This window comes from Convolutriloba macropyga, chromosome 4 (assembly GCF_964194025.1).
Source record: "Convolutriloba macropyga chromosome 4, txConMacr16.3, whole genome shotgun sequence".
NCBI lineage: Eukaryota > Metazoa > Xenacoelomorpha > Acoela > Convolutidae > Convolutriloba > Convolutriloba macropyga.
Genome location: NC_134471.1, coordinates 2,755,746 through 2,783,239, shown reverse-complemented (window position 1 = coordinate 2,783,239; position 27,494 = coordinate 2,755,746). Strand labels below are relative to the sequence as shown.

At 35.5% G+C, this 27,494-nt stretch overlaps 1 protein-coding gene across 4 annotated transcripts in view; it reads left to right on the top strand.

The window, feature by feature from the left end:
* The window catches only part of LOC142337411 (dedicator of cytokinesis protein 11-like), a 320,003-nt gene that overhangs the window by 109,211 nt on the left and 183,298 nt on the right, over positions 1-27,494 (top strand). The window contains exons 2-6 of one of the 4 annotated variants that reach the window (XM_075386593.1): positions 2,655-2,777; positions 3,210-3,302; positions 3,552-3,773; positions 15,147-15,224; positions 15,492-15,626. The exons of the other annotated variants lie outside the window; for them this stretch is intronic. Of the exons in view, the coding sequence (XP_075242708.1) occupies positions 3,696-3,773; positions 15,147-15,224; positions 15,492-15,626 (291 nt within the window). The 5' untranslated portion in view covers positions 2,655-2,777; positions 3,210-3,302; positions 3,552-3,695. The remainder of the gene's footprint in view (positions 1-2,654; positions 2,778-3,209; positions 3,303-3,551; positions 3,774-15,146; positions 15,225-15,491; positions 15,627-27,494) is intronic. 4 annotated transcript variants of the gene reach the window in all.

Below are 27,494 nucleotides of genomic sequence, written 5' to 3'. Positions count from 1 at the left end.
ATTCATTGAGAAGATAAAAAAGAAGGGGGTAGTTTACGGAAAATGTCCAAACTTTGTATCTGTATTGCAATGTGTTTGAAAAGATTTAGAGTAGATACTATTACTTATTTAACGACATTATTGTTCCGACCCACTTGTGGGGGGAGGAACTATATCTTCAAATTGGTTTTGTTCAGCCAATTTCGGCCGATCTATATATTCATCATATCGTTAAGACTGGCGTGATTAGAAAGCCCGTCCAGCGTAGAAGTGGAATTGAGAAGATTTTTTTATTTTCGTTTTTACAGGGTGTTATTGAGGTTTAAAATTTGGTGAATACTAGACGGAATTCCGTTTTTATTCACATTTTCCGTATTTTTGACCAAATTTTCGTCAACTTTGCTAAAATTTGTGAATATTGATGCTAACAATGTCTTGGATTTTTAAGGATAGAGGAGGCTTGCTGACTGGTTTTATCCGAGTCTTTTGATTAATATTTTTGCTAAATTTTTGAATTTTTTTAAACCTACTTTGTTTAAATATGCCAGAAGCATAGACCTAACATCTGCTGTCACAATCTTTGAAAACTTCAAAAAGCTAGTTGTACTTTCGCTTGCTAAAGGAGACTTCTGGAATTGAAATTTGTCTTTCGAAAGATTAACTCAATAATTGTACCAAATGCCACATTTGTTTTTGGTTTATTACAATATTTCTTTTTCTAATTGATCTATTTCGCAAACCTATGGAATAATTAATTGTTTTTGTTGGACGCGCAGCACAATCACTATCGGAGACTTATAAGTCATTGCCCTAACAAATTGAGGTTTGAGCTTAACAGCTCAGTTTGTAGTAACTTTTATGTTTTTCATTTCAATTTAGTCCATGTATTGGGAATAAATTTTGTTTTATTTAGAATTTCATCAACATCGGACATTGTGATTATTGCCGTTTTGAAATACTTTACACGTAAGCTGCTCTTTTTTGTTTGCGTTTCTTTCTTACTAAGTTTAATGTTTTGGTTTGCAATTGACTATCTGTATGCAATCTATATGCTATTTGTTAATTGCTCTCGCACGAAATTTGAAGCAGTAATTGTAAACATGTATTTTTTGCAATTTTTTTTTCAACGTTTTTGCGCTTCTGTTCTAGTACATTCTTTGACTTTTAAGTGATTTTTTCCTCGCTTTCATTCTTCATTTTTGAGTGATCAGAGCTGATTTTGCTTTCAAGTTAAGTTTTTTTTATATAAAAGCCATTTTAAGATCACAAGGATTGTAAAATTACAAGGGCATAGTCGAGCGGTGAATGCTTCTGTCAATAACTCCGTAATTCCGGCGTGGTCGAGTGTTTTGGCACTCATAACGAAAAGAATAACTAGTCTACAGCTCCTGAATTAATTGCCCCGCCTGTTGTTTAAGAGCAATTGGTGCGACGTTAGCCGCTTTGTTTTTATTATTTTTTAACACAACAAAATGATAGATTCAATCGAAGCTGTTGGTGTTGACGACAACGATCTCCGCCTTTTGCAAGTTAGCTATTGGCAGTAGAAAACAACACAATGAGTGTGTGATGAAGAAACTGAAAAGTTTGACGTATAAAATATTGTAAGGTAAGGTTGTGGAGCGGCACCACCACTACTGTATAACGCCTTCAGCGAGAAATTCAAGCGATCTATCATTGAAATTGAAGGTGCCAGCATCGGAGTACTGAACATAAACAGTTTAAGCTTTGCCGATGAAACTGCGATCGTTGCAGATTATACCTTGAATGGAAATCAGTACCGAGAAAGAGAAGAGAAGTTAAGTTTATAGCCAAGCAGCCCGAGAGCTGCTCGATTGAACTCAATGGCAGGGTAATTAGTCATACGGATTGTTTTACTTGTCTGGGGACATTGATCACCAAAGACGGAGGCGGTAGTCAGGAAACCAAGTGTTGTTGATCAGTCAAAAGTTGTGTTTAACAACCTGAAAAACATTCGACTAATAAAAACTGCCCTTCAGAACAATCTTCAGATGGCAAAAAGTTGCAGTTTTTCGGCCACATAGTGAGAAAAGCAGAGATGGACGAAAGTATTCTTTCTGGCTATATTAATGGCAAAAGTAGCCAAGGACGAGAAAGGAGAAGTCATCTGGATTGGGTAGTAGCCAAAATGATTGGTAGAGGCCGACCTGAAAGACAGAGGAAAATGGAAACTTTCGTTGAAAGCCTATGTCTGCACGTTGAAAGAAGAAGAACAATCTTTGTCCCTGTTTTCAGTCAGAGTCAATTTTGTTAAGTAGTATCTTTCACGGCAGGATCAACTAGTTTTCTCTTAAAGTCCTTCATTTGCTAGGATGTCATCAAAGTTTTCAATGGTTTATAGTTTACACAGCTTCTGTTATTTAATTTTAGTTCGCTTTCCACGAAAGCCTGAAATGCCTTTGGTTTTCTTTTGCGTTGTTATGATTTCCCAAACCTTCGTTGCAGTGCTCCTTCTATAATTAGTCAGTATCTATTTAAATTTATTCGGTGATCTAATACTTTGAGTTGAAAAGAAAATGCTGAGTTGTGTAAAAATTGAAATGTTGTTTTGTCATTTTCTCCTGTTTAAGTTTGGTCGAACCTTGTACAACTTCGGTTCGGGAAAAGATATCGAATTATGTGCTGATGTGTTTATAGTGGTTTGATTTTGTTAGGTGTTGCCCGATCTGTCCCTAGTTGAGGTTGGAAATTACGAAGAGACTGCCGAGAAACAATGCGCGAAGTTGAAAGAACAATGGCAGAAAGAGCTCATATCATTTCCAAAGGACGATTTCCAGGTTAGAAAACTTACTCTTTTCTGCCTGAAAATTTTGAAAATAAAATCTTTACTGAGAAATATCTACCGTTGTCTCTGGCAGTCGTCGTTAAGGTCGTGTTCGTAGTCGTGACTCTTATGAAGTTACTGAGAAGATTTGGCTTTGTCGAGAAACGCCTGGTTTGGAAGACGAACTTTGCGACTTTTGAAATCTGGCTCTAAGATCTGACAATAGAAAACTGGAACGCGTGTATTAAGATGAATTAAGTGATTGTTTGTGCCATAAATTTGTCATAAAAAATAAATTTGTCCCTCGAAACACTATCAACTAATTAACGTTTGAATTAATTAGTGCTGTCGCAGAAATTGTTAGCATATGGGCTAAATTTGGAAGTTTTAAAATCTTTCGACTAGCAGAATTATTTACGTGAACATGTATACGTTGGTTTTTCAGTGGGTTCGGAAGAAGCGACTCCTATCGACCAATGTAAATCCAACTGTTGTCACACCCGAGTTGCTGGAAGTTGAAGCTCCGTTTGTCAAAGAGGTCTGTAATTTGAAAAATTTTGCCCATGTTGTGTAACTAGTCCTTTAATATCTCATTGTCCACCCTCTTGATATAACGAATCTAAGGCAGTTCCAATCTGGGCTCTTTTTGCATCCTTAAGGATTATTGAGCGAGCTACTTATTTCCGCGCGAAGAAGACTTTCCTAATTGTAAGTGACTAACCGACTCTGGAAAACACAGAGTATGAACTTCAATAATTACTTGGAGCTAAAATTGATGATGTTCCAGTGTGTAGAGTTCTACCGAAGTGACTACAGTTCCCTTCAGTTCAAACATGCGAATCTTTCGGGATCATATTTTGCACTTTTGCATGACTCGAGGGCAATCGAAGGTGTGGATGAGCAGACGACATCTGACAGTAACAAGGAGTCCATGGCCCATTTGTTTACAGTGCTGCCAACGCAGAGGTTCGAACTTGATGTTGAGAACAGCGTCAACACGTCACAACAGGTGAATCTTTAATTACAGATGAGAGCAAGTTCTGCTATGAACATTAGGATCGTTTTAGTGCTTCTGGGGGGGGGGGGGGGGGGGGGGGCACCGGCTCAGCGCGGGCACCGGAAAAGATGAAAAGATCCGAAATTTATATTGAGAATTAGTGTTATGGTAAGTCAATTCCTTGGTCGGTAAACAAAAAGGTCTTAAAGTTGTTTGCTGAGCAGAAAGTTATGATCCACACTTTTGGTCTACGAAAGTCTTGTGATATTAGAAATACGTACAAATACGCTTCTGATTTTAAATAAATCTGGTAAGCACTATATTTTGCTCACTTCATCCATGGAAACATGAAAAGCGGTCTATCCTTTTCATAGAAGATTTTGCAAACAAGTTTACTGCTTGAGAAATAAAATCTGACGACGAATTAAGAAAAATAAAATCTGGCGACTATTTATAAATTTGACTTTATTTTCTTTAATTCAAAGAGATAAGGTCAAATGGGTGTATGTCACTCTACATGAATGTTTTTTGAGAGCAGCAAATAGAGGCAGCAAATCTTATACAGATTTTAAATCAAAATATAACATATCAGCCTTCAATGAAAAGACGAGTTTTTTTGTCTGTCTTGTTAACTGTTTTTTTTGAGACTGCAGATCTGCGAAGCTATTCAGGCTATTTTCTGGGAATCTGCCAGCTATGTTTTTAGTTTCTCGCTTTGAGCTGTTTTTAATCTGATAAATTGAACTGTACAAGCTTTTTTTTCTCGCTATTACACTTTATTGAATTTTGTCCAGTTTAGCACTGATTTTAAAGTAACATATCTGGTCAATAATAAGCTCTAATGCTTCTGCTTGTGTCTACTGTGTATTTTGTGTACAGTGTATACAGAATATTATGTATACAGAATTTTCTCTTGACCGTTTTCACTTATCGAGTTACTTTTACGCCCTTGACTTTTGTGCTTTGCATGATCGAAATTTCTCTATAATTCGTAATTATAATTTTATGCAGCTGAACTCATTCTGCAGGATTTAAGCAACTGAAACTTGCGTCCAATTTGGCGTCATTTTTTACCTCAATTCTTAACAGTGGTATATAATAAGTCTAATGACGTCATGTCGCGCTCCCGGCAGTCATTCGAGTGCCATTCTTCCGACAGTCGGTTATATTCCAACTATTGTTTCATTGCTCTTCAGTTTAGTTTATTGATTTTCGTTTCTCGCTCTCAGCTGTTTTTATCTGATAATTTGAACTATACAAGCTTTTTTTCTCGCTATTATACATTTTTGAAATTTGTCCAGTTTAGCCCTGATTTTAAAGTAACATATCTGACTAAGCTCTAATTCTTTTGCTTGTCTTCCCCTAGCGTAGCCATTGAGTTGAGCAACCATAGTCGTTTTGAGAGGTGTTTCCTCTCGGTCAGTACTTGGTCATTTTCATTTTTGAAACTTACGGAGGTTTTTAGAACATTGTAGTATGATGTGATGAATAATGTTGAAATCAACTCAATTAACCACTGACACTAGGTGATGTCAATATTTTTGTTTGACGAAGGATTTATTTGTTTTTGTATTGTATTTGTATACCAAGAATGTGAATTGTTTTTCCCTTTTTAATCTGAAGGTTTGATTTATTTTTCAAGTTTTTGTTTCGATTAAATTATTAGTTTTTAATAGCTGCGTCTCCTTCACAACCGGCTACTTTCGCGCTTTTTTAATTGTGCTCGAAAGAAGGTTGAGGCAATTATTCTTGAGGCAATTATTCTATAAACGTGTGTGTCTCTCTTAAGCAAAATTTTTGCTTGACCGTTTTGTTCTAGAACATTCTTTTTCGTTTTCAATTATCGGGTGACTTTTTCACGCTTCAGTTCTTGATTTTTGCTTCAGATAAATTGCTCTTATTCAGAATTTAAGTCTGTTGCTAAAACAAAAGCGATTGAAGGATCAGCTATCACATGGCCCTGGTAGCCGCGTGGTTTTTCCTTTACGCTATTACGCCGAAGGTCGCTTTGATCGGGATTTTTTGCACCCATAAAAATTTATCTTGGCTACACCCGCCTCTTTAAATTACACTGTCTGACGTTCTAGAGGAATTCGTTCGACGTCAGTTGGTTTGTGTTCGGTCTGCGAAGCTATTCAGGCTATTTTCTGGGAATCTGCCAGCTATGTTTTTAGTTTCTCGCTTTGAGCTGTTTTTAATCTGATAAATTGAACTGTACAAGCTTTTTTTTCTCGCTATTACACTTTATTGAATTTTGTCCAGTTTAGCACTGATTTTAAAGTAACATATCTGGTCAATAATAAGCTCTAATGCTTCTGCTTGTGTCTACTGTGTATTTTGTGTACAGTGTATACAGAATATTATGTATACAGAATTTTCTCTTGACCGTTTTCACTTATCGAGTTACTTTTACGCCCTTGACTTTTGTGCTTTGCATGATCGAAATTTCTCTATAATTCGTAATTATAATTTTATGCAGCTGAACTCATTCTGCAGGATTTAAGCAACTGAAACTTGCGTCCAATTTGGCGTCATTTTTTACCTCAATTCTTAACAGTGGTATATAATAAGTCTAATGACGTCATGTCGCGCTCCCGGCAGTCATTCGAGTGCCATTCTTCCGACAGTCGGTTATATTCCAACTATTGTTTCATTGCTCTTCAGTTTAGTTTATTGATTTTCGTTTCTCGCTCTCAGCTGTTTTTATCTGATAATTTGAACTATACAAGCTTTTTTTCTCGCTATTATACATTTTTGAAATTTGTCCAGTTTAGCCCTGATTTTAAAGTAACATATCTGACTAAGCTCTAATTCTTTTGCTTGTCTTCCCCTAGCGTAGCCATTGAGTTGAGCAACCATAGTCGTTTTGAGAGGTGTTTCCTCTCGGTCAGTACTTGGTCATTTTCATTTTTGAAACTTACGGAGGTTTTTAGAACATTGTAGTATGATGTGATGAATAATGTTGAAATCAACTCAATTAACCACTGACACTAGGTGATGTCAATATTTTTGTTTGACGAAGGATTTATTTGTTTTTGTATTGTATTTGTATACCAAGAATGTGAATTGTTTTTCCCTTTTTAATCTGAAGGTTTGATTTATTTTTCAAGTTTTTGTTTCGATTAAATTATTAGTTTTTAATAGCTGCGTCTCCTTCACAACCGGCTACTTTCGCGCTTTTTTAATTGTGCTCGAAAGAAGGTTGAGGCAATTATTCTTGAGGCAATTATTCTATAAACGTGTGTGTCTCTCTTAAGCAAAATTTTTGCTTGACCGTTTTGTTCTAGAACATTCTTTTTCGTTTTCAATTATCGGGTGACTTTTTCACGCTTCAGTTCTTGATTTTTGCTTCAGATAAATTGCTCTTATTCAGAATTTAAGTCTGTTGCTAAAACAAAAGCGATTGAAGGATCAGCTATCACATGGCCCTGGTAGCCGCGTGGTTTTTCCTTTACGCTATTACGCCGAAGGTCGCTTTGATCGGGATTTTTTGCACCCATAAAAATTTATCTTGGCTACACCCGCCTCTTTAAATTACACTGTCTGACGTTCTAGAGGAATTCGTTCGACGTCAGTTGGTTTGTTTATTTTACAATCCAACGAATTTAGATTGTATTGGTGCTCTTTTTTTGCTACGTGTTGGCACATTTTTTCAGTGACTTCAATCGTTCAAACTGGACTAGCTGATGAAACCCAGTGGGCAGTCAGTTGCACTAGAGGTCATAAGCTGACTTCTTTTTGAAGTGATTAGTGAGATGAAGCTGCTGGTACTTTTTCGTGTTTTTTTCCATCATTTTTTAGCCTTAATTTTGTTAAATGGGTATTGGTTAAAAATCCAACATGTCTTCTCCGCGTTAATATTTTTATGGTGTCTTTTTATAGGCATATGTGCGTTGTTAATGCCAACTTAAATACGGAAGAAGATTAGGCAATGAAGTTTTTTAATGGTTTGAGGACATAGGTTTCGAGAATTTTCTCGTTTTTGCTCCGTTTGTCTCATGTGTCCGGTCAGGTTTCAGCCAAAATTGATTTTCATGCCTTAGTTATACAAATATGGACACATCAGTCATGCGAATTGCAATTTGTTTGTCAAAATTTTGGCATTTTTATGCTTTTTAATATCCGGCGTCAGCCTCTCAACGGCTATTATGTAGTCGCTCTTTTTTTTTAAATTCACTTTACCTTTTAAATCACGTTTTTCATTTTACATAAGTCACGAATTTCACGTTTGACTTCTGACTTACTTCACTCACTGTTTCAACTAAATGATTTTTAGATCCGTTCACTCAATGAATTACGCAAGATAGTGAATACAGTCAAGGTCAAAAGAGCAAAATCAAAAGAGACGGGATAAAGCCCGGTCATTAAATCATTGAGAATTAGGTTACCAAAGTTCAAGTTTGCTATCAAAGTGTTTGCTAGCTGACATAAGTATTAAGCGTATTAGCTTTCACTTTAGAAACTGAATTAAGTATAATGTTAGAATCCAACTGAAACTGCACGCCGAATTAGAACACTTTTTGACACTGAAAACAAAATAGATAAAATTGTTCAATTTATCTCCTCTTTTCTTTTTTTGTTTCAATCCCGATATGCATCAAGCGCGTCAGCAGCGGCTATTTTCCGGCAATCTAATGGCTGTCTTTGTTCAAGAAGCCAATCAAATCTGTTTTGAGATTGCAGCCGGGTTCTTGTGTAGATTTTTTGATTTCAGTGTTGATGTTTGAGCATGAACAGCAAGAGCCGCCAGTGAGTCCTAATTTTTTGCCTAATTTACAACAAATTTTTCTCTTTTGCTTGTCTCTTTTTAGTCAAGCATGGTTTTTCTTGGATGCCAAGTTTCCGGTTTGTGCTCTCGTAAATTTTTTGTGGGAAGCCCAATCAACTAGTTGATACTAAGGAATCTTCAACTTAAATGCTATCAATTTTCTTTCTCAATTTGAGAAACTTATTTTTTATGTTGTTAAGTTGCTTTTTAATAGCCGCACAGTGATAGCTGTGGCTAATATTGGCCTTCTCTTTTTTATTGATCTTGAACGAAGTTCATAGCAATTATTGTAAACGTGTGTGTCTTTTTTATGCAAAATTTTCGCTTGACAATTTTGACTTTTCAAGTGACTTTTACGCCCTTAACTTTTTTCTCTCTCAATCACAATTTCAAGCAACTGAACTTAATTGGCGACAACTTAATACTAAAAGTCAAATGAAAAATGCATCTAAACTTGTGTCATTTTTACTTTAAATCTTAATAGTGGTATATGTTAACCTCTGTGGTTATTTGAAGCCCACTATTGAACTTCTTAGTCCCATTTAGGCTCCACCTCCCCCCGACTGAAGCAGGCTGTAATTGATTAGATCTCCCACTAGTCGTTCGAGAGCAATTCTTCCGACGTTAAGTCGGTTATGTTTATATTTCGTCGTCAAGATTTTTTTACGACCACATGACTTCATAACTGCTTCAAATCTACTTTTTTTGTTCATTAGTTCATGCAATTTCAATTGAATTGTGTGTGTGACGTCATTTTTTACTCTTAGTGGAATGAGCTCTTGAGTTCATTGGCGTGATAAAATTTTTGGACACACGTGACTCACCTCACTCTCAAAAATGACTTCCTCACTCTGAAATGGACTTTTTAAAATTTAATTCAGAGATAAGGTCATGTGAGTGTATATCACTCTAATTAAAGGCTATTTAAGACGAGCTAATAGAAGCAGCAATGAGTTATACATATTCATAATCAAAATATAACTTTTCAGCATTTAGCGGAAAATTTATTTTTCGTCTTTCTTTTGCCATCTTTTTGAGATTGCAGATCTGCAAAGATATTGCGGCTAATTTCTGACAATCTGCCAGCTATGTTTCAATTCTTTAGATCGTTTTTCAGGACTTGTCCTGTTATGCTTTTGTACTTAGTTAATCAAATTTTTTTGCGCTCTACCTATTTTGCCGTCTTTTCTGCATTTTGCGTGAAATATTTATTTAGTTTCTCTAGACACGTGTCCTTTTTCTTTTATTATACTGAACGCCCCTTTTAAAAAGCAGGTGATAAGATTATCTAAAATTAAACAGCTCAATATCAAGAAAGCACATTTCTAATAGAAAGGGGATGAAGCCTAGTTTAATAAATGAACACTGTATTTTCCCAGATGATATATATGATGGGAAGCGTGCACATTTTATAGCTTACAATTACGGTTTGATAATCAAATGTAAAATTAATTGATGAATTTGATTGCTCGCCAACTCATTGAACCATAAGATATGATATTTATCCATGGTTTTTCTTGAATTCTTCCTTTAAAAATTCTTATATTTGACTTTCGTTGTGCAGCGTTTAAGATCTAGACAACATTTCGGCAAAAATGAATTAAAATCTTTTTCCTTGCAATTCTATGATCGATTGATACTGAGGAAAACTTATTTTTTTCATTTAGAAATTAGCGGTTGGTATTTCTAATCCAATTTTGGTTATAAATGAGCTTTTCTCATTCTTAATTAAGAGTCTGACATATGTTGCTAGCCGATAGTTGAACACTGTATATGACTCAGTATCGGCGGATTCAGCATTGGTATTCTTAGATGCACTGGTAAGAGATTCCCAGGTCTTTATTGCCTTTACCCCTTTAGTCATTTTTGATAGAATTTATTTTACATGTGAGTCATACCTAATTTTTTGTCATTTATTTCACCAAGATATTTCACCTCCTTTATTGCCTTAAGCACTTGATCATTTCTAATGAGTTTTTGGTACACCATGGTTGCCGAAACCTGTGCTCGAGTTTATATATCATTTACATATAAGTTTATAAAAGCGGACCATGGACGGTCCCCTGACGTAACCCTTTTTCAAATTTGAGCAAATCACTTTGGACATTGTTGAGCACCAGATTTTTTGACCCGTGATCCAAGTAGCTTCTAATTATTGTAACTGCTTTCCTGCCAAATCCTAGAGAAATGAGTTGTTAGTGTTAGCGGATTCAGGATTGATATTTTTAGATGCACTGGAAAAAGATTCACAGGTCTTTATTGCTTTTACTCCTTTTTCCATTGTTGATAGAATTTGTTTTACATGTGAGTCATACGTAATTTTTTGTCCATTATATCATCTAGATATTTCACCTCCTTTATTGCCTTAAAAACTTGGTCTTTTATGATGAGTTTTTTTTGTACACCATGGTTGACGAAAACAATGCTTGATATGTTCTATTGAATTAAACGCTGTGGACGAGTCAAATAATGAAACAGCAGCAATTTGTTTTCAAATTTGCCTGAACAGTTTCTGTTAAATCAACATTAGCATAGATAGTTGAAAACTTGTGTTTTTGATAGTAACTGAGTCATGTGTACAAAATCGATCATTTTGTTTTTTGAGAATGTTTCTGAAACTTTTGTTAATGCTGGGCGTTAGTGGAATAGGTCTATTTTTTATTGGAGCATCAGTGTCACCCTATTAAAAAATGAAGTTATGTTTGCCTTCTTAGGGCTGCTTGGAAACTTCTGTATCTGTAGATACTCGTTGAAAAGGAAAAGATGTTCCGATAAATGGACTGCACGATCTCTAAGCACCCAAGAGGGGAATTTTGAAGGACTCTGCGGTTTGTCGGGATTAACCCCAGTGTTTATCCCAAAAGCAGTTTTAGATGAAATCTACTTGAACTTTATTCAAATTAGTCCTAATGACCAGTTGTAATGCTTATTGGTATTGATATTGTTGATACAAGAATCACGATTAAACTTAAGCTGGTGATGTTTAATATCAATCATGAGAATCAATACCAGCAGATTTTTGAGAATCTGCTGGTATCTTTTTATGCTATAGATTTGGTCGTTTCTTGTTAGGGTGCATTGAATCAACTTTGTTTAAAGATAACCTAGAAAGTGGGAGAATTAAAATATAATTTATCCGACAATCATTCTGTTGCTTTCATTGAAACCATTTTGAATCTCAAAACAGTTGGATAAAGATCTTCGTTAGCAGATGTTGAACAAGCCAGTCAATTTCGTGAACAAAAAGATGAGAAAAATCAATTTATATGTAACCGAAAATATTCTGTCATCTTTTCAACGCAGTTAATGACAAAATCTCAAACGCTGTTGAAACCAATGAGTTAGGTAAAGCATCAGCAGAAATTGTTCATTATAGCTACGAGGCTGTAAGCTGAGCCGAGCTATATTGCGGTGTCCTTAGTTTTTTTTTACAATTCAAAGAATTTGAATTGTATTAGGGCGCTCTTTTTCACATTAGGGCGCTCTTTTTCAGATCTGTTCACACATTTTCAAGACTTTTGAAGTCAAATTGGATTAATGATTTTGGTCACGCCTAAACAGGAAGTGGAGCGAAAAAGCAAGTGGTTTTGAGGCGTGAAGTTTTTTCACTCTTAAGTAGTGTGAGAAACCGGTGTTTGTACAAAAATTTGATTTTTACTGTTTTTTTACAACACTTTGATTTTTATTGTTTTTTTTCTATTTCTTGGATCGTATTTTTTTCTAAATGGTCTTCCCCATCCATTCTTAGTTCATTCTTTGCCTAGTTTTTTCAACCAAAATCTGTTTGACCTTGATTTTCAGTTTTTTTTTATTTTTTTGATCTGATTTTTTTGGGAAATGATTTTTCCAATTCTCTCATATCAATTTTAGGTCTAGTTTTTGTTTAGTCAATGATAATTCTTTGAATTTTACGTCAGGACTTGTCCTGCTATGTTTTGTTTTGTCGTCTGACGCTCTTTTTCGTTTTACATTTGTACACTCAGTAAAGCTGAAAGTCAAATTTTCTGAATAACTTCTTCCTCTCACTAACGGCTTTTGCGCGTGTGACGTCATTCTCTCTCTCTCTCTCTCCCCCTCTCTTTCTCTCTCTCTCTTTCTCTCTCTAGCAAAAGCTTTTGCATGATTAGATTTTGATCATACTTGACTTACCTCACTCAATAAAATTACTTCTGCACTTTAAAACTTAAGTTTATTTGAATTAAGGTCAAAGGGTGTAATAAAGGTCCCTAATGAAAGGGCTTCTGCGCAATGAAGTTGAAAAAGCTTTATGAATTTATCGCTGATTGTTTTTTACATAGCTTTTTGAACGGCGTTGATACCTTTTTCAACTTATATCTGTATCTGTTTCTATCTCTATTATATGGCACGCAAGTCTATTCTCTCGCAGCTATTCCAGAAATCTGCTGGCTATGTTTTCAAATCAGTTGAAAAGTATTTAGTGTTTTCGTTATGCGTTTCTATTGAGTTTGCGTCATTAATTTCGACCCTGATATATCAATTATTAATTTCTCTCAAAGAGAAGTAATTTTTGTAAACGCGTCTCCTTTTTTATCCAAAATTTTTGCGTGACCGTTTTTTGACTTCTTATGTGACTTATACTCCCTTGACCTTTTGCGTGATCTAAAATTCTCTCTCAATCTCAATTTCAAGCAACTGAACTCAATTGGCGTCAATTTAATGCTAAAAGACAAATGATAAGTGCGACGAAATTGGTGTCTTTTTCTCACTTTAAATCTTTATAATGGTATATATTAACCTTAATGAGGTTAATTGAAGCCCCCTAGTGAATATCTTTGTCCCATTTAGGATACCCCGAACTGACTGAAACAGGCTGCAATTGATTAGACCTCCCACTAGTCGTTTGACAGCAACTCTTCGTTAGTCGGTTAAGTTTTTAGCTGCGAAGCTGTAAGCTGAGCGTCGTAGCTACATTGCGTTGTTCCTGTTTTTTTTTCATAATTGAAGAATTTGACTTGTATTGGGGTCCTGTCTATTTTTTTATGAACTGTTCACAAATTTTCATGATTTTTGATGTCAAATTGAAGTGATGGTTTTGTCCACGCCGAAACGGGAAGTAGAGCGAAGAACGACTGGTTTTTTGGCATGATTTTTTATTGTATTTTTAAAGTAGAATGAGAAAACAGTGTTTGAACAAAAAATCGGTTTTTGGAGTGTGATTTATTCGCATGCTGCAATTTGATTTGATTTTTAATATTCTCTCAACTTTTTGATCGGATTTTCTAAGTTTTATGATCCAGTTTTTATCCATTCTAGGTCTAGTGTTCGTCCAGTCGCTCAATAGAAATTCTTTGAATGGTTGGTCAGGACTTCTCCGGACATGTTTTTTAAGATCAGATCACACGTTTTCATGATTTTTGAAGCAAATTCTTTTGGTAACGCCAAAACAGGAAGGCGAGCGAAACGCGGGTGGCTTTGTGGCGTAAAAATTTTTCAGTTGTATTTTAAAATAGTGTAAGAAAGTGGTGTTTGAACAAAAACTTTTTTGGTTTTTGTTCACATGCGGTAATTTGACTTTCACTTTACTGCTTTTTCGATGTTTTTCACCGGTTTTTTCTAACTGGTTTTACAATTCATACATAGTCCATTCTGATTGTAGTTTTTTCTTTATTCGATTAAAATTCTGTGAAATGTAGGCGAGAACATTTCCTGCTATGGTTTTTTTTGTCGTCTGACGTTCTTATTTTGTTTTACATTTGTTCACACAGCAAGGCTCAAGAAGTCAATTATTCTGAACTACTTCTTCCTCTCCTTAACGGCTTTGGAGCGCTTGACTTCACTTCTCACTCTATATAGTAAAAGTCTTAAGGTCACTTGCGTGGTTAGAATGTATCATGTGTGACTTATCTCACTCAATAAAATGACGTCTGCACTTTGAAAATTCAGTTTAATTTGAATTGGTTTAAGGTCAAAGGGACTCATTTGTGTAATAATGTTCCCTAATAAAAAACGCTTCTGCGTAGCGGAATTTAACAAGCCTTATTAATGATTCGCTGAATGTTTTTCTTATAGTTTTTACGGTTTCTATCTGTATTATACGGCACGCAAGTCTTTTTCGCAGCTAAATCGGGCAATCTGCCGGCTATATTTTAACCAGCCAGGCCCACAAAACTTCCCCACTCCTGTTTTATGAGAGCTATTGTTCAGCAATGCATCTTACTTGTAGAATTAAAGGTGTGATCTTCGCTTCCTATTTGGTTTTGACCTCCAATCGTTTCACCCCCATATACTCAACAACGCTTGAATTTAACCCGTGCCTCATTTCATCACAAAATTAAATCATTAAGTAGTCCAGTTAATAAACACTCTCAAAGATTCTGGAAAGTGTCTTCCTCGCTTTTTTGCTTCTGGTAATTTTGAATTATCTGTTTCGTCGAAAATTAAAGAAATATTTGTGGGTGATTTGGAAAAGAAGACCAGATTGGTTCGCTAATCATAATTCAATTTTTGGTTCGCTAATCAAAACTGCCCAAACAGGTGTACATTCTTTTTCGTTCTGCGTCAGTTTTTTGTTAATTTTTTGATGGATTTCGAAAAGTAAATTGGGATGAAAAGGAGAAGCTGAATCAATGTCTGCAAATGTTTTATTTTGTGTTAAGGTCAGTAATCTGGTGAAGCAAGGCTACCTGTGGAAAACGCCGTTCAATAGAAAAGGAGAAAAGAGCTTCTTTACAAAGGTAAACTACTATAATCACGATCACTAGAATGGAACACGGTTGAGCTAAAAGTTTACTGTGCACTTTTAAGTTAGGTTTTCGTCAGTTAAGTTCACTAATACAAATTTCATGTAATGTCATTATCTCTTCTATGTTTGACATTGACTACTTGGCTTACAATTCCATACGTGTCGCATAATAGGTGACAAAAATAATTTTTACAGTGCATTAAAGTCCTATTTTGACAGTTCAAAAGATTTTAATGGATCGAAAAATGTATCGTTTCAGAATTCGTTCAAAAAGCGTTTCTTCTCTCTGCAACAACTGCCTGATGGAAGTTATGCTCTGAATTACTGGAAAGACGAGAAGAAAGACGTCATGAAGGGATGTCTCAATCTAGAAGGCTGCCTATCCTCTTCAAAAGTACCCAATTTCAGAATTAGAATCTTGGCACGGCAAAACTGAATAGATGCTAGAATTTTTGAAATCTTTTTTTAAAACAATTAATTGTTTTGTTCGTTAGGATAGAAATGTGATTTACTACGCTACTTGTTTCACAGTGGATGGCCTGTGGGAATTATTTTGAGCGGGACTTGAAAGTTGCGGAAATACTGGAAAAAAGAATGATATATAGGGCATCATATAGAGTTGGACGAAAACTTCTTTGGGTAACTTTTTGTGGTGGTGATTAGTTCCGATGCAGACAAAGATTGCGTCAATTACCGGAAAATTGCTCGGTTGCACCATTTCAAAGCATTTAGAAGCTTATTAATAGCCGCCCTCATCTTCTCAGCAGGCTATTATAGCGCTCCTATTTTTTTTTTACTTCGTCGAATAAAAAGATGTTTCGCTTTACCTCATTTTGCCGCTTTTTCAGCATTTTGCGTTAAATCTTTTTGACTTCTCTGGGCTAGTTTCTCTCTTCTCTCATTCTGCTAAAAGTGATTTTGAACATCAGTTGCTAGTAGTAAGGTGTCTTACTGGGCACGCAACGGGGGGGGGGGACATTTGGGTGTTACTGTGTTCGCAACGGGGGGGGGGGGGACACGAAAAATTTTTTCGAAAAGTTGATAGTTTTTGGCGTTTTGGCAAGAGCGGTGGAAAACGCCAAAAACTATCGCCTTTTCGAAAAATTTTTTCGTGTCCCCCCCCCCCCCCCCGTTGCGAACACAGTAACACCCAAATGTCCCCCCCCCCCCGTTGCGTGCCCAGTAAGACACATTTTTGGCAAATTTCTGAATTTTTTGACGTTTTTTGGTAGGTTTGGTTTGTTTTATATGTTAGTCGGGAAAAAGCACTGCTGTTCCAGTGGTTGTCATTTTGTAATCAGCCCAGGTGAGCCTCATCAGTAAAAAAAGTTTTTTGAAAAAAAAATTGAAAAAAAAATGAAAAATTCAAAGTGTTAAAATTGCATGGATTGTATTTTGCGCTGGGTTTCAGGTCTCAAAGACGATTTTTTGTTGACCTCATCTCACCTGGTGGGCCTAATCATTGAAAAAAAACTTTGAAAAATTTTGGGAAAATTCAAAAATTTTCAAGTACTAAAATTGTGTGAAATGAATTTTGTGCTGGGTTTCAGGTCTCAAAGGCGATTTTTTGTTGACCTCATCTCACCTGGTGGGCCTAATCATTGAAAAAAAAACTTTGAAAAATTTTCGGAAAATTCAAAAATTTTGAAGTACTAAAATTGTTTGAAATGAATTTTGCGCGTGGTTTCAGGTCTCAAAGGCGATTTTTTGTTGACCTCATCTCACCTGGTGGGCCTAATCATTGAAAAAAAAACTTTGAAAAATTTTGGGAAAATTCAAAAATTTTGAAGTATTAAAATTGTGTGAAACACAATTTGCGCTGGGTTGCAAGTGTTAATGTTAATTTTTTGTGGACATCATTTTACCTGGTACTAAGATTATATCAAATGTTTTATAACCAAAAACTGTCATCAATAGGTTGTTGACTGTTTGTAGTATTCTTTATGTCTGTTACTATCAGTCAGTACTCTCAAATACTTTTATAACCCTTTATTTGATGATGCATGACAATAAAATATAGTAATAGGCAAGGAGGTGAGTGGTTGTTGCTATGCATGTGTTGTTGTTAGAACTCTCTGTGTCATCAATCTATTTTTAGAATATAATGTATACTATTACTAACTACTACAGTAGCGGTACAGAAAGACGTTTTGTAGCTGTCAGTGTAAACACTTGTTTTTATACTTAAAAAAATAGACATTAAGGAAGTAAATAATCTGCTTATGTCTTGCGCTTGAACTAACAGATTTAAATTTAATTGGATAAAAACTTCCGGGAAAACATATTGTACTAGCAAACTTCCAAGAGTCCTGCCATGAAAACATATTGAATTTGTCATTATGAAAGTGTTTTTTTTTTCAGAACATACTTTTAGCCATCAAATGAGAGAACACTAGAGACGAACAAACAATTAAAACATCAACAAAACAACGAACAATGTTTTATTGTATTATTAGTAGTTTATCAAGGTTGAGCAAATGCAATTCAAAAGATTATAACTGTTTGAGATTTTAGGAGACTAGTTTAGAGTTTACGTTTTTTTGGAGCAAGACAAGAACTGACAGGCGGCGTTTCAAGACTGTTGGTTGCCACGAGCCTACTACATTCGGGTGTTTTGATTAAACTTGTTGAAATTGTTGTAGATGTTATCGAGTTTTCTAAGTTCTTGGTTGTTGAACTGGAGTTTCAGTAATAGCTGGAATTTTCCAAAAGTTTTCAATGAGCTCCAAATCCTGCCAATATTCTTCCTGATTTTCGTAGATAGGTACTCCTTGAACATCGTAATCATGGAGAATTCTTCTAATATCATCTCCCAGAACGTTTGAGTCAAATATAAACTCACGAGTACAGCCCGCAACGAATTCCAGAGTATATTGAGCTCCCTTAAATGACGCTTTTTCACATCTAAAAGACTGAATGAAATCGAAAGTAACAACAGGTAATGCCATGTGTTTCACAGTTTTCCAGTCTTTGCCTTGATACTCTTGCTGAACAATAACAATATTTTCTTTTTTAAAGTCTCGTATGCAATTGTTCGACTGCTGGAAGAATATTTTTCTTTTAGTATAATTGCAATGGGAAACATTTTAAGATTTCAGTGATATCTTCGTCTGTTTACAATCGTATAAGTGGCCTTGAATAAATTGATGAAGACTGTAAAATATACCAAAAAAAAGACTGTTAGAAAAATCTAAGAAGAATATGGTAAATATAATGAGTTAATTACTGTTGAAGTAATCTGATTAGTTGTTATCAACAATAATTATCAAAGCTTAAACCTATATCAATACAATTTCAAACGATTGAGACAGAATATAAATATTTTACTTATAAAGTATTGAATCTAAAGAATCTGGTTTAAGCGAAGAACTGAAAACTCATTTTGTGGGTGGTCTGCTACCGTAAATAGAAGTGTTTGAATTCTACAAACATTTAATTATATGGACGAGAAGATATTTTCTTTAGTGTCTGCTGTTTTTATGCTACATGTACTCAGCTTATCTAAAATAAAGACAGATTAGAAAGTATCCGTGTAATCCCAGCCAGTTCTTATCTTTCCGGAAAGCTATTTTAAGAATCAATATAGAACATTTTAAGTGGGTTGTTATTTTATTTACAATACCTTATGTTCAAACTGGTGCTATAAAACAGAAAAAATAAACAAATTCTTTTTTGTTGTGTTTGACTTTCTAATGAAAGAAAGTTTGTATAAAAATGTCACTGTTTTACGAATGAACGAGGACAAACATGAAAAATGTTTTACTTACTTTTAACGCTTTCAACTGCAGCAGACAATTAGTTTTGTAATCTGTTCCTCTATGAATTAGATTGATTTAATTTTTTCATAGAGAAAATCAAAATTGTCTATTTTTTCAGATTCAGTCGCCTTCAATCTAAATCGGAATGCGTCTTGATAAACCAATAGTTTGTAGATATTGTTTGAAAAACATTCATGAGAAGTATTTGTTATTAGCCACAACATACCCAAACAATTCAGTAAGACTGAACTATTTCTTAGCAGCAAGTGAATACTTTAGTCAAAAGGAAAACTTTGATTATGATAATGCTTTGAAACTTCGACCTTACGGAGGACTTATTGGAATAGATAACTCTTCTTTAGATTCATACCTAAACAACTCCAAAATTCTACGATTACACGCAATTTTGCATGACGCTGGTGGTTTCATCCAGGAGCTCTACACTGAAGGACCCGGCTACTCGTACATGCTTCCCTGGAAGCTTAATAGTTGTTTCACTGGACATCTGACAGGAATTCTTTTTTGTTTGTATATTAAAGTTTTCCACTCAAAAATTTATCACTTGTTGGAATGTTAAGCAGTAAAACAGTTGTGTTAGACCTTGAAGGTTTCCGTCACAGGAAAGAAAAATTTATTGTTAAAGAGTTTGGTATATGTACTGAAGATTACAACGATTGTGTTTTGTTTTCACCACCATCAAAATTTTCCGATTTGACAAATCCGCAGAAAACTTCAATCAGTTGGTTATCTAAAAACTTACATGGCTTAGATTGGAACTCTGAAAACTATCCTTACATTTATCTAACACAAATTGTCCAAAGCGTTCGCTTAAGAAACCCAAGAGCGGTTTACTACGCTAAAGGTTTTGAAAAGTCTCAACTTTTATCGGAGTTGCTCGATTGTCCAGTAATCGATTTAAATACTCTGAAGTGTCCTAAAATATCTTACAGTTTTTTTACAGTTAACTGTGGGAATCATAGCTCAACACAACGTGGTATCTTCAACAATCATTGTGCACGGGAAAAAGCTTGTTTCTATTTTGACTGGTTGACAAATGAGAGAGGAATTGACGAAAGTGGAAGCACCCTTGTCAGCGAATTCGACTATTTCCGCCTTGATCACGAAGGAGGGGACACTGAACCTTTCAATTTGCAAAGGAGAAGCGATAAAAAGTGGTACTCAAATTCGTCAGAAAAAAGTTAGGGTGTTATTGACAGAGGAGGAAATTCGTTCGATTACACACTTGGTTTTTTACATCGAGCCCTTCATTCAGTGGAGAAAACAAAATGTCAGATTCTCAACGCAAAGTCTCGCCTCCGAAACTTCTATTGATATCGAAACATCCAACTGGTAAAGAAGTAGATCAAAATGACAAAATGCTGCCTGAAGAAATTCAGGAACTCGTGAACACGGACAAAGTCAAAAAAAATTGTGTACTATGAAAAAACTACAAGATTACCCGCATGTTTCATGGTGCACATGAATGAATTTTTGAGTGATTATAGTTGTTATGAACTGTTCTATGTAAAACATTAAAAAGTACAATAAATTTTCATTTTATACACATTTTCTTTTGTGATGGAACAAGTAACAGTTGATCAAGTTGTGCAAGAAACTCTTTTCGAAAAGCAAAGTAGTGGAAAATCTACTTGGAAATTTTGTAACCAGATAACATTACCACGGTCGGAAGTTGTGTTTTTTGTTCAAATGTTTGTAATTTTGATGCTAATAGTTCTTTGCATTGTGAAATTGACTGTGCTTAAACCAACTTGTGAGGAAACATCAGTTTGGATTTCGATTTTGTCAAGTTTAGTTGGATATATCTTACCAAATCCTCGATTATGAACAAAATTATCCCTACCAGTGACAGAATCTTTATGGCCGTGGTAGGTCCGTCGGGTTGTGGTAAAACGAATTTAATTTTCAGAATATTAACAGGAAACACCTTTTATCCAAAGTTTACAAATGTTATTTTTCTTTACCACGAAATGCAACCAATATACTCACAAGTTGACCAGCATTCAAACATTGTTTTCAAAAAATTCACAAACTTGAAGTTTTTGCAAAATACTGAAAATTGTTTGCTTATATTTGATGATTCTTGTGAGGAAATTTTTAATGACAAAGAGTTTGTCAAGCTGGCTACCGCAGGTCGACACAAGAACATTAATGTCATTTATGTGAAACACAATCTTTACCAGCAAAGTAAATGGTCACGAACAATAGATTTGAATACAACTCATATCATTTTGTTCAAATCACCACGTGACGTTCAGCAAGTCGAGTTTCTCGGTAAGCAACTGAATCTTACTCATTTTTTAAAAAATTGTTATGAAATAGCAACAAGAGAAACATTTGGACACTTATTGCTTGACCTGGATCCAAAAACTTCGGATTGTCTACGATTTTGTTCAAACATTACAGAGCCTGGACCGTCGGTCTTCTACATACCTTCAGACAAAGCCGATATTACTCACATATCAAATGAACGAGAAAAAATTCTTTATACTGAAGCGAATGGTACTTTTATCTGATTCTGAGTTGAGGAAATTTCTTCGCACTTACGACGACAATATTGTATTGGTACTGTGTGAATGTTTTTACAACGTAATCAGAGGACATGTAAAAGTTCAGATTAACGATTTGGAGCAATATGAAAACGTGATCAAGACTATTCTTCGTAAAAACGTTTCAGTTGAAAAGCAAAGAGCCATACTACTCACAAAAACAGGTTTTGATTTAGTTCGGCTCATTATTCATTTTTGCTACCAGTATTTGAGTCAATCATAAAAGAGAAGAAAATGACAACTGCTGAGGAATTTATTTTAATTCCCAAAAAAGTTTATATGAAAACTCAACCATACCAAACCCGGGTCTTAGAGAATCCTGACATTAAACACAAATCAGCACAGCTCTCTATTATATATAGAATGCGACCAAAGGAACACATTGAAGCACAGTTCAATGACAAACTGTCGGAACAAGACTCTGGTGTTGATGATGATGAAAATCGGCTCAAACATTCAAATAGACGGGCAGATCAGGTCCTAAAAACATTGTCATCTCTCTTGCCTCCTTCAAAATACCTAAAGTGTAATTATATTGTTGATCTAATTAAAAAGTCTAATCGTGTGCTCATTGGTGAAGACGAGAAGTTACTCATTGACAACAGTCCAACTGACATAAACGCATTCACTTTCTTGTACAATTTACAGCAACCAACAAAGAAAATTGACAGTCCTGATTATTTTGAATTATTAAAAGTGTTACAAATAAAGGAAGAACAAGTAATTAACAGCAATGCTAAAACTTCGATCAGGAAAAGTTCTCCAGAAACCGCAACAAAAAGAAAAAAAATCGTCAATAAATCACAGAAACAAAAACGTTCAAAGTTTCAAAAGCCCCCAAAACAAGACAACCAGAAGCAGCAACAGACCAGCAGAGCACTACTCACCGAAGACGAAAGCAGTAGTGACGAAAAAGAAGAGGAAGGTTTCGAAACTCCGTACGAACCAAGTGCACAGAAGGAAAAACAATGGGAATCTTACGACGAGTGAAGAAAAATTGCTGCAGTCAATGTACACAAAAGGGCCAGCTGCGTTTGGAAGCGTTGAAAATTTACAAAAAAACACAAAATTACAACCTCGCAAAGTGAAACAGTTTCTAGAGACCAAGAATGCTCACACAAAATATAAGGGCTTTCGAAAAAGTTTTGCACGTTTGAAAGTTATTGCATATGACCTTGATGAAATTTGGTCTCTTGACTTGGCACACGTGGACAAACTGTCAAAACAAAACGCAGGTATTAAGTACTTATTGATTGCTGTTGACTGTCTTTCACGCTATCTACGTGTCGAACCACTCAAATCAAAATATGCAACAACAACAGCTGAAGCCTTCAAACGTATGATTAAGCATAAACAGCCGAAAAAAGTTTGGGTGGCTGCTGGAACAGAGTTTAAGGGAAACTTCAAAACACTTTGCCAGAGGAGAAACATTACAATTTATCAAACTTTCAGCGAAAAGAAGTCTGTGTTTGCAGAAAGGAACATCCGCTCTTTAAAGAATATTATTTACAAGTATCTGGAAGAAAAATGGACATATTCATACATCTCTCAGTTGAAAAATTTTGTGCAAACAATAAACTCACGCATCAACCGTGTAACAAAAATAGCTCCGAACAAAGTAACCAAAAAAGACGTTCCTTATCTGTTATCATTAAATGCAAGTGCATCCGAGAAATTAGTTAGTCGACCCAAATTTCGAATTGGTGATTTTGTTAGAATGTCAAAAATTGATTTACCCTTCCGAAAAGGTTACAAACAAACAATTACCGACGAAGTGTTTGAAGTTTACGATATTCCAACGATAAACCCTCCAACATACAGCCTAATTGATTCGAATCAGAATCCAATCAGTGGTAAGTTCTATCAATTGGAACTAGTGAAAGTTGCTGACAACAGCGAAGCGTTCACAAAGCATGCATGAGTTTACCATACATTTAGTTTCATCAGCTTCCATGGACATTTTTCCAGAAAACGCTTTGGCTAACTTCAAAAACTTTTTCAATGAAGAAATCAGTCTGCAAGGTGATTGGAGAGTAGCTTTGAGTGAAATTATTTTCCCATCCAGAATCAACCAGGTTAATAACACTCGAATCATAAAGTATTCCTCTGAAGGTAACAAAAACCATCAGAGAAGTATTCCATCTGGTGCTGTTTCAAAACCATACAAAGGGGAGACAGTCTTGATCAATACTGGAAGCTATGAGAACTTGGAACACCTGATAAAAGCCATCAAGACAGCTACTGGTCTAACTAAATTCAGTCATCAGTACAATAAAATCACAGGCGTTTTGGTTTTGTTTTTTGGTAAAAATGAAGGTATTACATTTCCTGACGAAGAAATACCAAGCATTCTGGGCTTTGAAGGAATCAAAGATGGGTCAGGTACTCATATTGGTTATAAAATGATAGATTCCTTTGACAATTTGGCACTGGGTGACGGTGAAGCAAAAGCTTTTGTTGCTGATTACCCTTTTGATCTGCTTGCAGGAAAACAATTGATATTTGTATACAGCAACATAATTGAGTATCAACACATTGGAGACACAAAAGCTCCGCTGATTCGTATCATTGATTCAAAACAACGCCTGAAAAACGGTAGCCTTTGTGAAATTGAACCTACGCATAGAATAGTTTTTAGCAATTTAGAATATAAGAAATTGTTGTCAAACAATTTTCAGTGTATTGAAGTTCAGTTGAGAACCGAAACTGGCAAATTTGTTCCATTTACGGAAACAGGAAAAGTTATTCTTACTTTAAACTTTAAAAAATTTAATTAAATGGAAGCTTACTATCAACAACAATCAGTTTCACCATACTTTGCAGGACACTATCGTCAACGAGGCAGTGGGTTCGGGGCTTTAGCGGCTGGAATTGGTAGGGCGGCCATACCGATAGCTAAAAAGTTTTTGTGGCCTGTTGCTAAAAAGATTGGAAGAGAACTGTTTGTACAGGCGGCACCAGAGATTATTGACGTTGTAGCCAAAAAGAAGAGTCCTAAAGAAGCACTCAAGTCAACTGTTCAGAAAACGGTAAAGAAACAAGTCGGTGGCTCAAGAGCCCGAATTGGAGGTGTTCGTGGTGGAAATGTTTATAAAAAACAGAAACAGAGCGGTCCTGTCAAATCCCGAAAAATCATTCAGAGAAAACAACCGTTACTGAGAAGTCGGTCAGATTTCTTTTCCAAAGTGAAAAATGAATACTAATTTATTGCCAGCAGAGGCAACACACACAACTCTAGACTTGTTTGAAAAGCAGCCTCTCCTGATCACCTTTGACAATGCTTTTACCCAAAAGGTTGGTCCATCATACTCACCGGATGGTCCAATGCTGGAATTCGAAGTTGTTGGCGACAGGAACAACTTTATTGATTTGCAAAAGTTTCTACTTGAAATAAAATGCAAAATCACGAGAACCAATGACGCCGATTTGAGAACTGGTACTGATGCCACAAACACAGATTCGCCGTATTTTAGCAATAACGCATTACACTCTCTGTTTTCAGAGTGTACAGTTTCGGCAAATGGCGTTAAATTGTCAAATACAAACGGCAACTACGCACACAAGGCTTTCATAGAAACAGAATTCTCATCCGGAAGAACAGCAAAGAGCACATGGTTAGTTTGTCAAGGCTATTATTATGAAGACGAACCGGCTAAAATTGATGGAGCTGACAACAGAGCTACTGATGTTGCTGCGCGAAAAGCTTTAGTTGCTGACTGTCTGGAATGTTATCTACTTGGAAAACCGGCCAGTGATATATTGACCTGTGACAAACATCTTCTCAGTGGTGTTACACTACGCATCTCCTTCAGAAGGTCTCCAAACGATTTTACCGTCATATCCGAATCTAATAAACATTACTGAGTAAAAATTGTTGAAGCAAATCTGTACGTGCGCAAAATGACCGTGGCTGATCATGTGTTGTCTGCGATAGAAAAAACTTTGCTAAAAACACCAGCTGTCTATCGGTACACGGAGGTGTTGCCCAGAACTTTTCTTGCCACTGCTGGCATCCGCAGTTGGAGTCAAGAAGACATCTTCTCCAAAGAACCAGTTCGAAGAATGATTATAGCAATGTCAACCAATCAATCATATTTAGGAACTAACAGAACGAATCCTTTCCATTACCAGAAATTCAATTTGAATGAAATAGTAATTTATCGAAATGGACTACCGGTTGTTGGAACACCAATTTCAACAACCTCAGATCAACGAGTCTACTTCAACACGCTTGAAGCTTTAGATTTTCTTGATAAAGGTGGTCATGGCATTCCCCTAGCTGATTATCCAAATCACTTTATTTTGGCCTTTGACCTTACTTCAACACAGGAGGCTTCACACGATTTTATTCATCCTGAATTAACAAATTGTTCAATTTCAGTGGAGCTCACTTTTGGAACACCTTTGGGTGACAACGTTGAAATTTTATTCCTAGGCGAACGAAGTTCAACTTTTTACGTCAACTCTGAACGAAAAGTAACCAAAAACTCGGTTATTACATATCCTGTTGATTGATAATTTTGAGATAACTTATCTAGTAAATAAATGTTTTCATCTGAAGCACAAGTTTTGTGGAGTTTTTGCAGCTGACAATTTTCCAAGACTACCAGAAAATTGCTTTGCTGTGGTCAATGCCTCAATATCAACATCATCGGGTAGTCATTGGTTTCTGATTTGTAATTATAAAAAACAATGTACTTTGCTGATCCACTTGGGCAAGCACTGGATTGCTACCATTTTGTATACACTCGACTGCTGCAGTTCTACTTCGAAGAAGAAGTCGTTCAGTGTCTCAGATTGCAGCCAATTCAGAGCCCAAACTCCAAACTGTGTGGACTCTTTTGTATTTATATTGCTCATATTATTTTCACATATAGCTATCCGTTTGTACACTACATGAATGATGATGATTTACTACGATTTGCTAAGCATATGATGTAGGACAAATCAATCAATTTAAATTTTTTAGCATCAACTGTTTTCATAAATTCGTAACTTTTTCCCCTTGATGCTAGATCACTCATTTTTTAATAAAACAAGTAGGATTAATTTTTTAATTCAAATCGAAAGTTACATTTTACATTCTCATTATCAACATTCAGGGAGCCATATCCACTAATAATAATATCAATAATTTTTGAAAATTCTGCATAAGAACTGTTCCGATAAATACTTAAAAATCGGTTAAAAGTACAAGTTGGTAAGAAATCAGTTTGAACTTGAACATTCTCTTTGACAGTCTCCAGTTCAAAGATATTTGGAAGCTTTCTTTTGGAGCTATATAAATCTAGCTGATGTTGGTGATTGTAAATGACTGCTTGCTGCAACTTCTCAAAAATTTCACCGTGAAAAGTGATGTTGACAGTTTGTGTTTTGTGGAGTAGAAGTCTGAAACATGTGTATAGGCAAGGTATAGAATAGGGTTTTGAAGAATTTTTTTTGAAAGCCTCTGTTACTTGATCCAAAGCTGCAATAACATGATAGTGTTGTTCTTTTATTCTACAAAAGCTGTTATTCTCATGCAAACTGTAAGCAAAACTGTTGTTGATTTCTTTAGTATCAAATATTGGCTCACTTCTGCAGATAAAATAGTGAAATTTTTTTCGAAACTGTCGAAAGAATTCAGGTGTTCGTTCAAACATTGCCTCAACCATTTTCAATACTGTGTGTCGCTCTCAGAACTTTTCTTCGCTTTCTTCTTTGATCGACCAGCAACCTGAGTTGAATTAAAGCTATTCGTCTCCGGTGAGAACGCAAACTGATAACGTCGTTTCCTTCCCGTTATCTTATTGTGTTCTTTTTTGATAGGTTGTTCTGATTGTCCGGTCCTTAGTTTTTCACAGAGTGAATTGTAGCTTTGAGATAATTGTTCAAACTCGGCTAAAGATAGTGTTATTCTCTGGTTGAACTTGAAACCATCACTGTTACAATTGTTTC